Genomic DNA, 14974 nt, shown 5'->3' with positions numbered 1-14974 from the left:
AAGATGAAATGAGGAGGAGAGAGAAAATGAACAATTTCCCACCCATCCAGTTTTGAGAGAGGATGGTTAGGGGTGGAATTGGGATTAGTATTTTCTCTGTCCTCTCCTTGGTCCTAAGCACATTTGCTGACCCAGGTTCTATAGCCAACAATTTATAAGACTGATGATCAATCAGTTAAAATATCTGATCTTAACTGCACTGCTGACTGGGCTTACTCAGTTAATGAGATATATCTCATCAAATCTCCTAAGGAGAACTGCTGGAGTACCCTTCTTGGGGTTCTCCAGAAAAACTTATGGGACAATATTCATAAAGATTCACTTATTTTGTATTTATCTTATACAAATTTCACCATTAAGGATGTAATACTGAGTGCATCTATCTACCTGGAACTTCAGGAGTGACATTTATAATGCAAAGAATTGGAGAGTTCTTTACATATTGTGTAGTTAATATTCTAAGGACGGCAAATGTCCTGAAGAGTCATCTCAACAGACATCTATATTACTAGGCCCTCAAACCCTAATGTTTTCCTTGTTTTCTTCTATTTTGTAACCTCTTCTTCCCCATTGCCTCTGGCCTCTTTTCAGCCACTCCTTTGGCAAGCAGAAAGTCATATGTATGATGGATGAGGCCAGCATTTAATTTGGTGTCTACACTGTTTTAAAAATATTGACTTTCCGGTCCTTAAGCTCCCAGAGAGACAGTGAACCTATTTAGAGCAGATGTCAGAACAACTTCAACCCCACTCTCCTTTAGTACTAGGAGGTAGCCCAGCTTGAGATAAGAGGTCAGTCTTCAGAGTCAGAAGGTCGGCTGGAAAACCCACTCCACCATTTACTAGGTGTGAGCCTTCAGACAAGTCAATTTCTCTGAATTTTAGGTTCCTGAAGTTCTTAAAAATTGTGTTGCTGAGGATTTGATACAATACATATTATGCATCTAGAAATGTACCTGCCCATAGTAGGCTTTCTGATAATCAGTAGTTGTAAAATTAGATTTTTAATATTCTTTAACAACTATTAAAAATTAGCCAATCATTTCCTCTTGGGATGATGTCAACTATTGGTATGTTTTTCAATTTTGTTCTAGTCTCTTTAAAAACAAGTGATTTGGAAAATGACTATGTTCCATGTCTTAAATATATGGTGGGCGTGTGCATGTGCAAAATGCACCTGCAGTACTAAAACTGGGGAAAAGACACAGGATGAGGACAGCACAAAACTTAAGATTTCACCTATAACATTTATAAATATGCCAGCATGTCCTCGACCTGTCCTAAACTGCTCTGAAACACGTTTAAAAATATGCACAGAATCTATGATTTCACTCTTTTAAAATCTACCCAAATTAAACTGCTAAAACAACACTTTTCCCCATCAAATTAGCAGATAAAATTTTTGTAAATACTTAATAATTTAAGAGTGTGGGCAGACTGATACTCCCATAACGCTCATGTTGGTATAAATGAGGATTTCCTTTAGCCTCTAAAGCAATTTAACAATATGTATCAAGGATTTTAATAGGACTGACATGCTTGTTCAGCAAAGTAAAAATATATTCTAACTAAAAAAACCCCAAATGTATGTACAAGAGTATTCATTATATCACAATTTTTAATAGCACAAAATAATATAGCTTAATAATGTCCCCACAATAGGGTATGAAATTACATACTATAGCTTAGCCCATGGACTCTTTGGCAGTTATTAAAAATCATGTTAACAAAAATATTTAAATGAGATAGGCCTGTTAAGTTAAAGAAGCAAGATATAAAGCAGTATCAGGCTATGATTCCAAATCTGTGTGTGCCACTCTGATTCTCAAATGGCAATAAGGAAATAAGAGAAATTTACAATGAAGAATTGGAATTACATGTAGTGATCAAAATCCATTCCACAGCTTGAAAGGACACAGTGTTAAGACTTGCTACCCACGTCCTCATTTTAGAACGAAGTGTGGGATGAATACATTGCTGATTCAGATCCTTTTTATGAATGGCAGGGATAGAAAAGTGGGAAATAAAACTAAAAGTCATGTCTGAAAGTGATATTCCACCCCTTTAAACTTTGTTTAATGAAGCTTTTGGGTGACATTTATACCACATGCAGCAATGCTCTCTGCCCAGCTAGCAATTTGGCAGTGTTCAGAGATGAGAGAAGGTTGGAAAAGGTGAGGACTCACAATATTCCGATATACACAATTTTGGAGGAGGAAATGAAACGCTGTTAATACAAACACACACCAATTCAGGTCTGTAGATGCTACTTTAAGCACACAATATTTTCCCACCCCTACTCTAAGCAGAAACGCCTCAACACGCCACCTGCGTGTCCCCCTTCAACAGCTACTGTGATCTGCACTTCATTACTAGTTTAAAATCCTCTAGCTTATTCCCAATGCACCCTACTACCACCAACAATCAAGCAAGGATAGCAAGCAGGCCAAGGTGGTCTTCCAGCTTTCACGAACTTTCCTGCATTTGTTTTCACATCAGTGATACAAACGTCTAATCAAACTCCACAGATAAGAAACAGAATAAAAATTCCTTTGCATATGTATACGTCTCATGTTACCTACTCTTTTACTCCAAAAAACAAGAAGTAACCCTAATGCCTGTAACTTGAAATGACATCTGTCTGCTTAGTGTTCTTCTGATCCGGCCTGTATAGTTACAGCTCTGTCTGCCTGCCTGCCTGCCAGCCTGGGCCCGGGTACTTCCACAGCTGCTCCACAGCAGGGCAGGCTTCTTTCTACAGTCTAAAATCGCATGAAGCCAAAGCCCACGGAAGTTATAATAAAAGCAAGAGAAGACCAAACACACCTAAATTGCCACCTTACCTGTCATCACTCTCAAATTGAAAGGTGTCTACTTGCTTGACAGTATGCGCAACTATGTGTTTGCAGCTGTCAGAACAGAGAATAAACAGTTGGGGGATGGAGGTTCGGTGAGTTTCTGGTGGTCAGTTTCAGGAAATACACCTTAGTTCCGAGTTCAGGTTCCGAATCAATACGTTTTGGTGACTTACTTTTTTTTTCAGGCTGGAAATGCGCTAACCTAATAATTAACCTTAAGCATACCATCACTTCTGCTAAAAGCATTTTCTACGGACAGCCCTAAATTACTTTCAGTTGGGTTAAACGAAACAAACGAGCTGTAATACAAGGTCTCTGAGAAATGTGATCCTTTTCAATGGTCACCCGGGAGCGTTTCCTCTTAAATGTTTGGCGGGGTATGGGGGAGACAGGGAGGAGAGCACCCAAATCAATATGCCACCCAGAGCACAATGATATTCTCAAGAAAGTTGCCTAAGATAACTCTTCAGGGTTTCCCTGGTTGAGTAATTCTTGCAGGAGGGTGGGGAGGGATCGCTGGCGTCCAAGATTACTATCTGCAGAGGTCTTCCTATGTTGACTTTTTATTTATTTATTTATTTTTAGGGCGTCCTTTTAAATTATACTGCAAGGACTGATTTCCATCTCCCCGGCTGCTGCTGGGGGGAGTTGAGAGAACGCGCCAGGACTGCGGCAGCCGCTCGGGCCAACTCCGGCACTCGGGGGTGGACAGCCCACTCCCCCCGGGTCCCACCCTCTCCAGCACACGCGCGCACACCCGCGTGGAGACGGCTGTCCTCGCCCGTCTGCCCCGCGCCCCGGCCGGGACTCACCGTTGTCCAGCCGCGCGATCTGGGGCAGCCGGTAAGTGCTGACTAGCAGGTCGAGCGGCACCGCCACCGAGCTCCACTTCACATCCTTGAGGCTGCAGCCCAGCGAGGGCGCCGGGTCCATCTTCCCCGCCGCCTCCTGTCCCGCGCTCCCCCGCCGCCGCCGCCCGCACCACCCGCGCCTCGGCGGCTGCCGCTGCTCGCGCTCGCGGTCTGGGGCGCGCGGGAGGCGCTGGGCAGCTCCGGCCGCGGGCAGCCGGGGGCCGCGGCGGCTGGGGCGGCCCGGAGGAAGGGGGCCGGCGCCCGGCTCAGCTGCCGCTGCGGGGCATGGCTGGGGCGCCCCGCGTGCCCTCAAGCCCGGAGAGGACTCAGAGCAGCCCAGCGGCTGCGGGCGGCGGCGGCGGCCCGGGTGGCTGCGGCGGCTCCCGCTCCGCCTCCTCCTCTGGCCCCGGCTCTGCAGCTGCGGCGGCCGCCCTCTCGCCTCCTCCTCTTACCCCTCCTTCCCTCCGCCTCGAGAGTGTGAGGAGGAGCCGCGGGTCTGAGAAACGCCATAGCAGCGCTCCCAGCACTGACTAATCAACAAGGTGCCAGCAACGCCTGCGCAGCTCTGGGAGACACCGCCTCCGCCTCCCCGGCGCCGCCTGCTCCGCCCCCAGCTCGGCACCCGCCTCTCGCCGCTCCCGCGGCCGGGCGGGCTCCGCGCGGCGTCAGCTTCCCGGCCAGGGCCGCCCGCGACGGCGGCTTGGCGCGCTCCGCAAGCTTTAGCTCTCGCTCCCCCGTCCGACCGCTCGGGCGCCCTGCAGTCTCGCCGGGTGCCGCTGCGCCCCGACTGCTTCCCCGCCCGCTTCCCCGCCCAGGCCAGTTCCCGGAGCCCGGGAATTGCGGAGCAAGCGCAGGGACCGCTCTCTGAGTCGTGGTGTCGTGCACCGTCCGCCTCCCCTCCCACCCTGGCCATGGAGTGGCCAAATACAGGGCACAAAAGAGACCTTTAGTGGCGCTCCCTCTCGCTTCCCGGTGGCCCAGACTTTGGTCAGGAGAGTGCCACAGCCCAACGGGGCTGGGGACGGCAGGCGCGGAGCCCGCCTTGGCGTTTCCCTCAACCCTACTCCACTACTGTCGGAGCTGGAAATGACTCCCACCAGCCTCAGCTTTGGCTGCTAGGCAAGATAAAAGAACAAAGCACCGAAAAGCAGAAAGGTGGTGAGTGGTCAGTACCCACACACAGGAATGTGGCCATTCGGTCTAGAACCTTCACTGAATGAAGGAGCTGCTGGAGGCGGCGAGAGATGAGGCCACCAAACACCACAGACACGGAGAGGGGAAGGGAGAACTAGGTTACTGGGAGGCTGCTGGGGTCCACTCTTTTCACCTGCTTTTCCCACTCAATTGTCTTCTCATCTTAAACGTTGGGATCATTCACGTTTTCTAGGTATGTGTTCCAAGATAAGATTGCACAAATCGTAGATGGCGGTGCTGGGGTTCAAACCTGCAGTTTGCTATGCATAATCAATCATTCTCTATCTCTCCCAAGGGTGGGTGTGGCCTGCTCACCGTGGACAGACCTCAGAATATAAAGGGGAACATCCTGCCTTGTATGCTAATATTTTTTCTTTTAGCTTAACATTTTGTTAAAATAGCAGAGGTGAGTCGTTGTTAAGGTTGCTCATCAGCTCTGTTTACAACACGTATTCAATGTTCAGTGCTTGATAAGGCACAGCAAGCACGTGCTTCGCCAGCCCAAAGGGACTTGAAAACATCCGCTGCCTTTTAGTGGCCTGACTTAAAAGGTCTGTGCTAATAAACCATTAACGTTTAAAGAAAAACACAGATTCTTCTACCACCATCTTCCTGGTCCTCTCACTTTGAAGCATTAGCGATAATTTTCACAAAATTCTGCTGAAAGTTTTGACCTTTGGTTCATTCTCATTGATTTGTTGAAAAAGTCGTGGAAAAAAGTGGGAAGTATTTTAGTAGTGTATGCAGAATCAGAGGTCCATAAAGTTCTGAGTTGCTCGCATAGAATCTTTCAAAACCTGGAAGAGTTAAGTGCCAGCTAATTTTTTTCTGAATAATTAATCATTTCTGGAAATAAAGCTCAGACTCCAAAGATGACATAGGAAACATCTAAGATTGGGCAGGGTCAAGGATCTTTCAACTAGTAAGTAGATCCTAAACTCTTATGTGGTAGATTGATTTTTTAAAAAAAAATAACTTTGTTACTTTTATATTCTCTTTAAAAGCTTCAGAGAGTACAAGTTTCCTCTCACAAAAGGACTGGTGACTTATGACCTAAAGACAAGATAAAAAGTAAAAAGATTAATGTAATCAACTTTTTAAAAATCAATAAAGGGCTTACATTAGATCTGTTATTGCTGACCTTGCAGAAGAGGTTTTATTTCAATCTTGAGTATTAAAAGGAAGAAGTTTTAATGAGCTGCAAATTCTTAGTAAGTTTCATGTTCTGGAAGAACTCTTACGGAAGAATCTTATTGGTGAGATGGAGAGTTTTGGTTAAACTGTCAAACAAAACAAACAAAAAAACAGTTGAGAGGGGTAATCTTTCAATCTGGCTGAACTGTACTTCCAAACATGATCTTAAGGTTGTTGGAACAATGCAAACCCTGCATATAAAAGCATTGCAACTCGGTGCAGGGGCAAAGCTTACATGACTTTGAAGTTTACAAAAAAGGAACATCTAAGAAAAGTTTTCTGTAAGGTAACGTTTGAGGCACTGGTCCCTTGTTCCTACTGAGTACCTTTACAAACTAAGATTTGTGAAAGGCAGCATATTATGGTGATTAAAAATATCAGCTCCAGAGCCAGGTGGCTTGAGTTTGACTAGTGGCTCTGCTCCTATTTAGTATCATAAGAAACTTGCTGTTTTCTCCTCTGAAAAATGAAGATAATAATAGTATTCATGTCATAGGATTGATATGAGAATTTAATCATTTAACATACATTTAGCATTTAGAATAGTGTCTGGTACATAGGAAGTGCTATGGAAGTATTAATATTTGCTATTATTAAAATAACCATTGGCTTTAAAGGGGCCAAATTTACAGAAAAGATGAAGAGATAAATGCTAATGATTTGAGTAGATTTGAAAAATAAGAAATGATTAGATTTGAGAAAATATATCAGACAAGGAGTAGAACCCTTGTTAAATGGGAAACCCAGCTGGGGAACTTCCCTGCAAATCTAGAGTCTGTGGGGTTAATTTATTCCACAGTGAACCAGCCTGCTACCCAGCAGACCCAGGCAGTATTCATGATGACTCTATATGCTATTGATAAGCCCAAAGGTGAATCAGGTAGATGATACTACAGGACTCAAGTGACCGACACTTGCCAGCTTCCTGTGAGTCTACTGTTTATATGCACATAACTTGTTAATTCTCTGAATTATCAGCTTGGCAAGATAAAAATATTACATGTTGGTTTTCCTCATATCAGGGTGTCCTGGCTCACATAATATTCTAGGGGTCAAGTGTGATATCAAAGTTCACAGCCCTAGTGAATTTTTAGGTCTCCACATTTTTTTCCCTTTCACTTAATTACCATCTGATCCCCAGATCTAACTTGAACAATACTCCTTGGCTAACACCTTTTGCCATATCTATATCCTCATTGTGTATGAATTTAAGTGTAAAGCTCTTTGAAGACACAAAAGGTTCTTCCCTGATGTGGCTGGGTCTGCCTCCCTAGCCTCACTCCTGTTAACTGCCTTCTAATACCCTATAATCTGGGGTAACACCTTCTCACAGTTGCCCAAATGTGTCATGCTAATACATACCCTTGTAGAGTTTGTTCTCTCAGCTTAGAATGCCTTTCTCCTTTTCTGTTACTGTGAAACTCTTATTCCAACTCCACCTTCCTGTATTCCATGAACTGTTGTGTCTCCTCCTCCAAGGAGATTCTTTTTTCTGTGTTACCATTGCACCTGCAATACCACCTTTTGACTGTACTAATTGTGCTATGATTAATTATCTTCTTACGTTAGCTTTGCCTACTAGACAACAATTGACTGTGGACACAAAAAGTGTATTTTTTCACCTCTGTTTTGCAAGCTCCTATTACCATGCCTGGCACGCAGCAAGTCCTCAATTAATGTTTGTTGAATTGAATAATCAATGCACCAAGTCATCTTCTCACTCTATATTATTTTATAGGTCACTGCAACTCCTTTTTCCCCCAAGCCAAATGGTATACAGCTTTTAAATTTTATTTATTTCATTATTTATTTATTTATTTATTGAGACAGGATCTCACTCTGTCGCCCAGGCTGGATGCAGTGGCACTATCATGGCTCACTGCAGCCTTCAACTCCTGGGCTCAAGCGATCCTCTTGCCTCAGCCTCCCAAGTAGCTAGGAGTACTCTCATGTGCCACCATGCCTGGCTAATATTTTTTATTTTTGTAGAGATGAGGTCTTGCTATGTTGCCCAGGTTGGTCTTAAATTCCTTGGCTTAAACAATCTATTCACCTAGGCCTCCCAAAGTGCTGGGAGCCACGACCCCTGGCCTTGTATCCAGCTTTATTAAGATACTTTTCATAAACAATTATGGTATTTCAGGCAGGACGTGGACAGTCATTAAGAGTATACAACAGCTTTCAAATTCTCTCCTTCAACAGACTACTCAAATCAGAAAGCCACTCTAAAACCCAGATGATACCCTGAGCAGGGAAAGTTTAGATGAAGGGTTGACATTTCACATTTAGCATGTTCAACAACTTTTCATGAGTGAACCCTGACTTTCAGGAAATGAAAAGAAATGGTGGAATATATCTGATGAGCCACAATCTAGAACTGGACCTGCTGCTCTCTTGAGGGATGTCATCTCAATGGTATCACTGGAAAGTCCAGATTGCCTGGCACACTGGTAACTGATTTTGGGAGGGTCCAGTGCCAACAGGTGTCTGGGTTTAAGGAAGTTAAGTCTGTGCTGAAGGAAGAGAGCGAGAAGAGGACATAAAAATGCATTTTAGTTTTTCCACACCACCAGGCATTTGTGCCAAGGTGGCTATGTGTGTCAACCTCAGGGAATCCTTCCTTCTGGAAGTCAAGAGGAAGTCTCTCAAAACTAGAAAGGAAAGGTGTTTTCCCACATTAATCCAGCTTCAGGAACATTTTATTAGTAATATATGCCCCTTCCTCAGAAAACCACAATGAAGTGTTTGGCGTGCTAACAGCATAACATAAAAAAAAGGAAAACAAAATTCTGTACTTTTATATAATTTGGTAAAAAATCTTATTTCAACCTGCCCTCACCAGAGTACACAATTATCAAAAATGCACACAGTTCACTTGGTATCTGCAGTGCCTCAGCTTCCTGTCCCTGGTCTATTTAGGCATCTTCATTTTCTGCAGGGTTATTCCCATCCTTGCTAGCATCAAGCATCCTTTTTTCCTTTGGGTACCTTCTCTTCCTTCTTTGCAAGGGCCTTTTTAGGTTTGGGCTCTGACTTAGGAGAAACAGATTTAGCAGACAACCTTCAAGTATTCTGTGGTTCATCCTTCATCTTGACTTTATCTATTTTTTTTTTTAAGGCAGAGTTTCACCCTTGTTGCCCAGGCTGGAGTGCAATGGCATAATCTCGGCTCACCACAACCTCAGCCTCCCAGGTTCAAGCGATTCTCCTGCCTTAGCCTTCCGAGTAGCTGGGATTACAGGTATATGACACCACATTTGACTAATTTTTTGTATTTTTAATAGAGACGGGGTTTCTCCATGTTGGTCAGGCAGGTCTCAAACTCCTGATCTCAGGTGATCCGCCTGCCTCAGCCTCCCAAAGTCCTGGGATTACAGGCATGAGCCACCACACCCGGCACAACTTTATCTTTTTAGCATCCCCTTCATCTTTTCTCTTGGGCAGGTTGGTGACTGCAGCAGAACATAAGTGCTGGAATCAGAGATGTAGCAACCTGTGGGCTATGGTCAGTTCCAGGGTCATTCTTGCCTCTTTTTCACACTACTCTAATTTATTGATTATAAACAATATTCATCAAGTCTAGAAATGTTCAAGTCTATTTTTGAGATTCTAATCCTAAATAGCAGTTTCCTATCAGATTGGCCCCCAATTCTTTTTATTCTTCTGAAAATTTAAATTTCATCTAATTCAGGATCTGCACTCTTATTACCCAACTAGATATTATATTTCTAGATAGCAGTTCCAGCACTTATTAAAACCATTAGCATGTGTGTTATTGTTTGGTAACTTTTTATCTTTCTTACTAGGGCCTTACCTCCAGAAGAGCTTTTTTGATTATCTCTGCATCCCTAGCATTTGGTAGATAGTAGGCAATGTGTGTGCGTGTGTGTGTGTGTGTGTATGTAGTGAATAGAAATATAGAATGATATATATGCGTGTGCATATATATATATATATAATGATATACATATGTTGAATGGATAAAAGTACCATAAAAAGCGTATCTCATATGGACACTTTCAGAAAGCCTTTTTAAAAAATACTCAAACTGGCTGGTCACAGTGGCTCACACCTGTAATCCCAGCACTTTGGGAGGCTGTGGTGGGCAGGTCACTTTCAGTCAGTAGTTACAGCCTGGCCAACATGATGAAAACCCATCTCTACTAAAAATACAAAAACTTAGCCAGGCATGGTGGTGCGTGCCAGTAATCCCAGCTACTGGGGAGGCTGAGGTAGGAGAATCACTTGAACCTGGAAGGCAGAGGTTGCAGTGAGCCAAGATCATGCCACTGCATGCCAGCCTGGGGGATAGAGCAAGACTTTGTCTCCAAAAACAACAAAAACAAACAGCCCTCAAATTTACTTTGTCATTGCTCCCTTTCGATATAGGACATGCCTTTCTTAAGTAGATCATTGGATAAGACAGATTATAGTGCCAACATAGGAATAGTAAGGAAAATATCACCAGATGCAAATTAAATTTCATGCAGGCTTGTTTGCTTTCAAAACAATACACAACAAATCTCCATTTGGAAATACATGTGCCTCCATTTAGAAATACATTGTGACCTAGTACACACATACATATAAATTGAAACAAAAGTTATACAACACACTATTTATTTGTATATTTATACTATCTACTGTATCCTCATCTTTTAATTTTTTATTTATTTGTTTATTTTTAGTGCTAATCATGACCCACTAACTTTATTTCACAATCCATAATGGGTCATAACCTGCAATTTAAAAACCACCATTTAAAATAATGGTTCCTTTTGTGCATTAAGTATTTACATTTCTTCAAAAGAGGGAGCATTATGGTTAAAATTGTAGAATTGTTTAAAATTCATGAATACTCAGAAGCAAAAATGTAAATAATAAGAATTTAATTATTTCATTTACCAAAATCATCATATATGTATCTATGTGTATATATACGCATGTGCGTGTAACTTCATAGGTTATAAGTTTGGATTCACGAAGAAGCTAGCTTTTTGTGGGTGGTGCTTTTACTTTTACACTCAACCAAGCACAAGACCTCCTCTTGAGAAGCTGCTGGTAGTGAGAAATGGTCTTGGGTGGGGCGTGGCTTTGTAAACTATGTGCAAGGAGTGGTTGAATCAGAGGTTATGTATACAGTTCTGCTGTTCAAATAAATTCTTTTTAAAAGTAAAGCAGAATTGCTAACTAATCACTAATTATTCATTGTGCGTATGTGAACAAACTGTTTTTAATACTACACTTAAAGTATTGGTTAAAGAAACAGATCGCTTAATTGATTATGTCATTTATGAACTAAATAAGCTAAAATTCTTTCCACCTAGAAGAGTCTATGGTTTATGGCATAATTGAGATTTTTCTCAATGTATTTATCTATTTAATGTGGCAAGGCACACATAGGAAACCTTTCACTTTGTTATTTTTAGTACCAAACTAATAATTCATATTATTAAATATTTATCAATACCCCAAATCTTCTCAGGATATATGTGAATTTGTTGTTGAGCTGATGATTTGAATCTTCAAAGGAGTTTTAATGTCAGAGGCACTTACAGACAGCTTCCAGTTTAAGCTTTTCATAGAAAGATAATGAGATCTTAGCTCCCTGCTGACAAATCCTCTAAAGAAAGCCTGTCATACAAATTTTCCTAGGTTGCACATTTTTCGCCTCTCTCTTGTGGTAAGCAGTGAGAAGGGGAAGACAAGAAAGATGGTGGTTATACTGGGTACCTCCCTGGGCCCCTGACTATACTTGTTCAAACTGGACACACTTTTCCTTCCTGACCTTTTATTATTCAGGTTCCTGGTCTATGAAGGCTTGAGAGTATCACGTTAATGTACTTAGAATTGCTTAAGATTATACTTAACTTCTCTAGTAAACTTTCTGCTAATTTCCAAACCGGCATCTTAAGGAGTTTATGCCTTTCCCCCACCTCAGAAACAAATGAACAATTTCCCCAAAATTGTGTTTAAAATATCTATTTTATAAAGTTTAAAAAATACAAAAAATTTAATGAAGAAAAAAGGTATGACCTATAATCTCATCACCCCAAATTAACTTTTTGTCACTCTTCATATTGGGCGTGTATTTTATTTTTTCTATATATGTATGTGTATATCTATTTAGTTTGAATTACACTAAGTATAATTTTGTAGTCCATCTTTCTCATTTAACAATATATTGTTAAATGTGGTGCCTTTGTGGGCACTCAATATATATTGTTAAATGTGAGCTTTTGTGGTTATCATGGTTATCTTTGTGCAATTTTAATCTCCTTATTAAACAGTAGATCAAGAACTGTGAAAGTCGGAGTGTTTACCCACTTGGAAGCTAATAAGGAAGCCTGCCATACTTCTATGGAAGCTGGCAGAAGATAAGAGACTCCTGAATCACACACAAAGGATTGATGACTTTTGGCACAGCAGTCATCATGAACTCCATGTTCACACGAACTTGCATACTCCCAAGCCTAAACCAGTAAGAAGTCGAAACCCTGAATAGACCAATAACAAGGTCTGAAGTTGAGGCAGCAATTAATAGCCTACCAACCAAAAAAAGCCAAGGTCCAGATGGGTTCACAGCCAAATTCTACCAGACATACAAAGAGGAACTGGTTCCACTCCTTCTGAAACTATTTCAAGCAATCAAAAAGAGGGAATCCTTTCCAAATCATTTTATGAGACCAACATCATCCTGATGCCAAAACCCTGCAGAGATTCAACAAGAAAAGAAAACTTCAGGCCAATATCCATGATGAACATAGATGCAAAAATCTTCAATAAAATACTGGCAAACCAATTGCAGAAGCACATCAAAAAGCTTATCCATCATGATCAATTAGGCTTCATCCCAGGGCTGCAAGGCTGGTTCTGCATACACAAGTCTATAAACATAATTCACCACATAAACAGAACCAAAGACAAAAACCACATGATTATCTCAATAGATGCAGAGAAGGCCTTTGACAAAATTCAACAGCACTTTATGCTAAAAACTATCAATAAACTAGGTATTGATGGAACGTATTTCAAAATAATAAAAGCTATTTATGACAAACCCACAACCAATATCATACTGAATGGGCAAAAACTGGAAGCATTCCCTTTGAATTCTGGCACTAGACAAGGATGCCCTCTCTTACCACTCCTGATCAATATAGTATTGGAAATTATAGCCAGAGCAATTAGGCAACAAAAATAAATAAATAAATAAAGGATATTCAATTAGGAAAGGAGGAAGTCAAATTGCCTCTATTTGCAGACAACATGATTGTATATTTAGAAGAACCCATCATCTCAGCCCAAAATCTCCTGAAACTGATAAGCAACCTCAGCAAAGTCTCAGGATACAAAACCAATGTGCAAAAATTACAAGCATTCCTATACACCAATAACAGACTTAAAGAGAGCCAAATCAAAAATGAACTGCCATTCACAGTTGCAACAAAGAGAATAAAATACCTAGGAATACAACTAACATATAATGTAAAGGAACTCTTCAAGGAGAACTACAAACCACTGCTCAACGAAAGAAGAGAGGACACAAACAGATGGAGAAACATTCCATCCTCATGGTTAGGAAGAATGAATATCGTGAAAATGGCCATACTGCCCAAAGTAATTTATAGATTCAATGCTATCCCATCAAGCTACCAATGACCTTCACAGAACTGGAAATAAACCACCTTGAGCTTTGTATGGAACCAAAAGAGAGCCCACATAGCCAAGTCAATTCTAAGCAAAAAGAACAAAGCTGGAGGCATCACGCTACCTGACTTCAAGCTATCCTACAAGGCTACAGTAATCAAAACAGCATGGTACTGGTACCAAAACAGAGATATAGACCAATGGAACAGAACAGAGGCCTTGGAGGCAATGCCACACATCTACAACCATCTGAACTTTGACAAACCTGACAAAATCAAGCAATGGGGAAAGGATTCCCTGTTTAATAAATGGTGTTGGAAAAACTGGCTAGCCATTTGCAGAAAGCAAAAACTGACACCCCTTCCTGACACTTTACACTAAAATCAACTCCAGGTGGAATAAAGACTTAAACATAAGACCTAACAACATAAAAACCCTAGAAGAAAACCTAGGCAAAACCATTCAGGACATAGGCGTAGGCAAGGACTTCATGACTAAAACACCAAAAGCATTGGCAACAAAGGCCAAAATAGACAAATGGGATCTAATTAAACTCCACAGCTTCTGTACAGTGAAAGAAACAATTGTTAGAGTGAATCGACAACCAGCAGAATGGGAAAAAGGTTTTGCAATCTACCCATCTGACAAAGGGCTAATATCCAGAATCTACAAAGAACTAAAACAGATTTGCAAGAAAAAAACAAACCCATTCAAAAGTGGACGAAGGATATGAACAGACACTTTACAAAAGAAGACATATATGAGGCCAACAAACATATGAAAAAATGCTCATCATCATTGGCCATTAGAGAAATGCAAATCAAAACTACATTGAGATACCATCTCACACCAGTTAGAATGGCGATCATTAAAAAATCTGGAGACAACAGATGCTGGAGAGGATGTAGAGAAGTAGGAACACTTTTACACTGTTGGTGGGAGTGTAAATTAGTTCAACCATTAGGGAAGACAGTGTGGTGATTCCTCAAGGGCCTAGAAATAGAAATTTCATTTGACCCAGCAATCCCATTATTGGGTATATATCCAAAGGATTATAAATCGTTCTATTATAAGGACACATGCACATGAATGTTCATTGCAGCACTGTTTACAATAGCAAAGACTTGGAAACAACCCAAATGCCCATCGATGATAGACTGGATAGGGAAAATGTGGCACATATACACCATGGAATACTATGCAGCCATAAAAAACGATGAGTTTGTGT

At 41.5% G+C, this 14974-nt stretch overlaps 1 protein-coding gene across 2 annotated transcripts in view; it reads right to left on the bottom strand.

Annotated features, from left to right (window-relative positions):
* GAREM1 (GRB2 associated regulator of MAPK1 subtype 1) overlaps positions 1 to 4253 on the bottom strand; it is a 199362-nt gene extending 195109 nt beyond the window's left edge. For both annotated transcript variants that reach the window (XM_032245395.1, XM_032245396.1), the window contains exon 1: positions 3670 to 4253. In XM_032245395.1, the coding sequence (XP_032101286.1) occupies positions 3670 to 3790 (121 nt within the window). In that variant the 5' untranslated portion in view covers positions 3791 to 4253. The remainder of the gene's footprint in view (positions 1 to 3669) is intronic.
* Positions 4254 to 14974: the final 10721 nt, after the last annotated feature.

The sequence above is a fragment of the Sapajus apella genome, unplaced genomic scaffold (assembly GCF_009761245.1).
Source record: "Sapajus apella isolate SASKATOON/1434 unplaced genomic scaffold, GSC_monkey_1.0 scaffold57, whole genome shotgun sequence".
NCBI lineage: Eukaryota > Metazoa > Chordata > Mammalia > Primates > Cebidae > Sapajus > Sapajus apella.
This window is presented reverse-complemented; position numbering and strand designations above follow the sequence as displayed.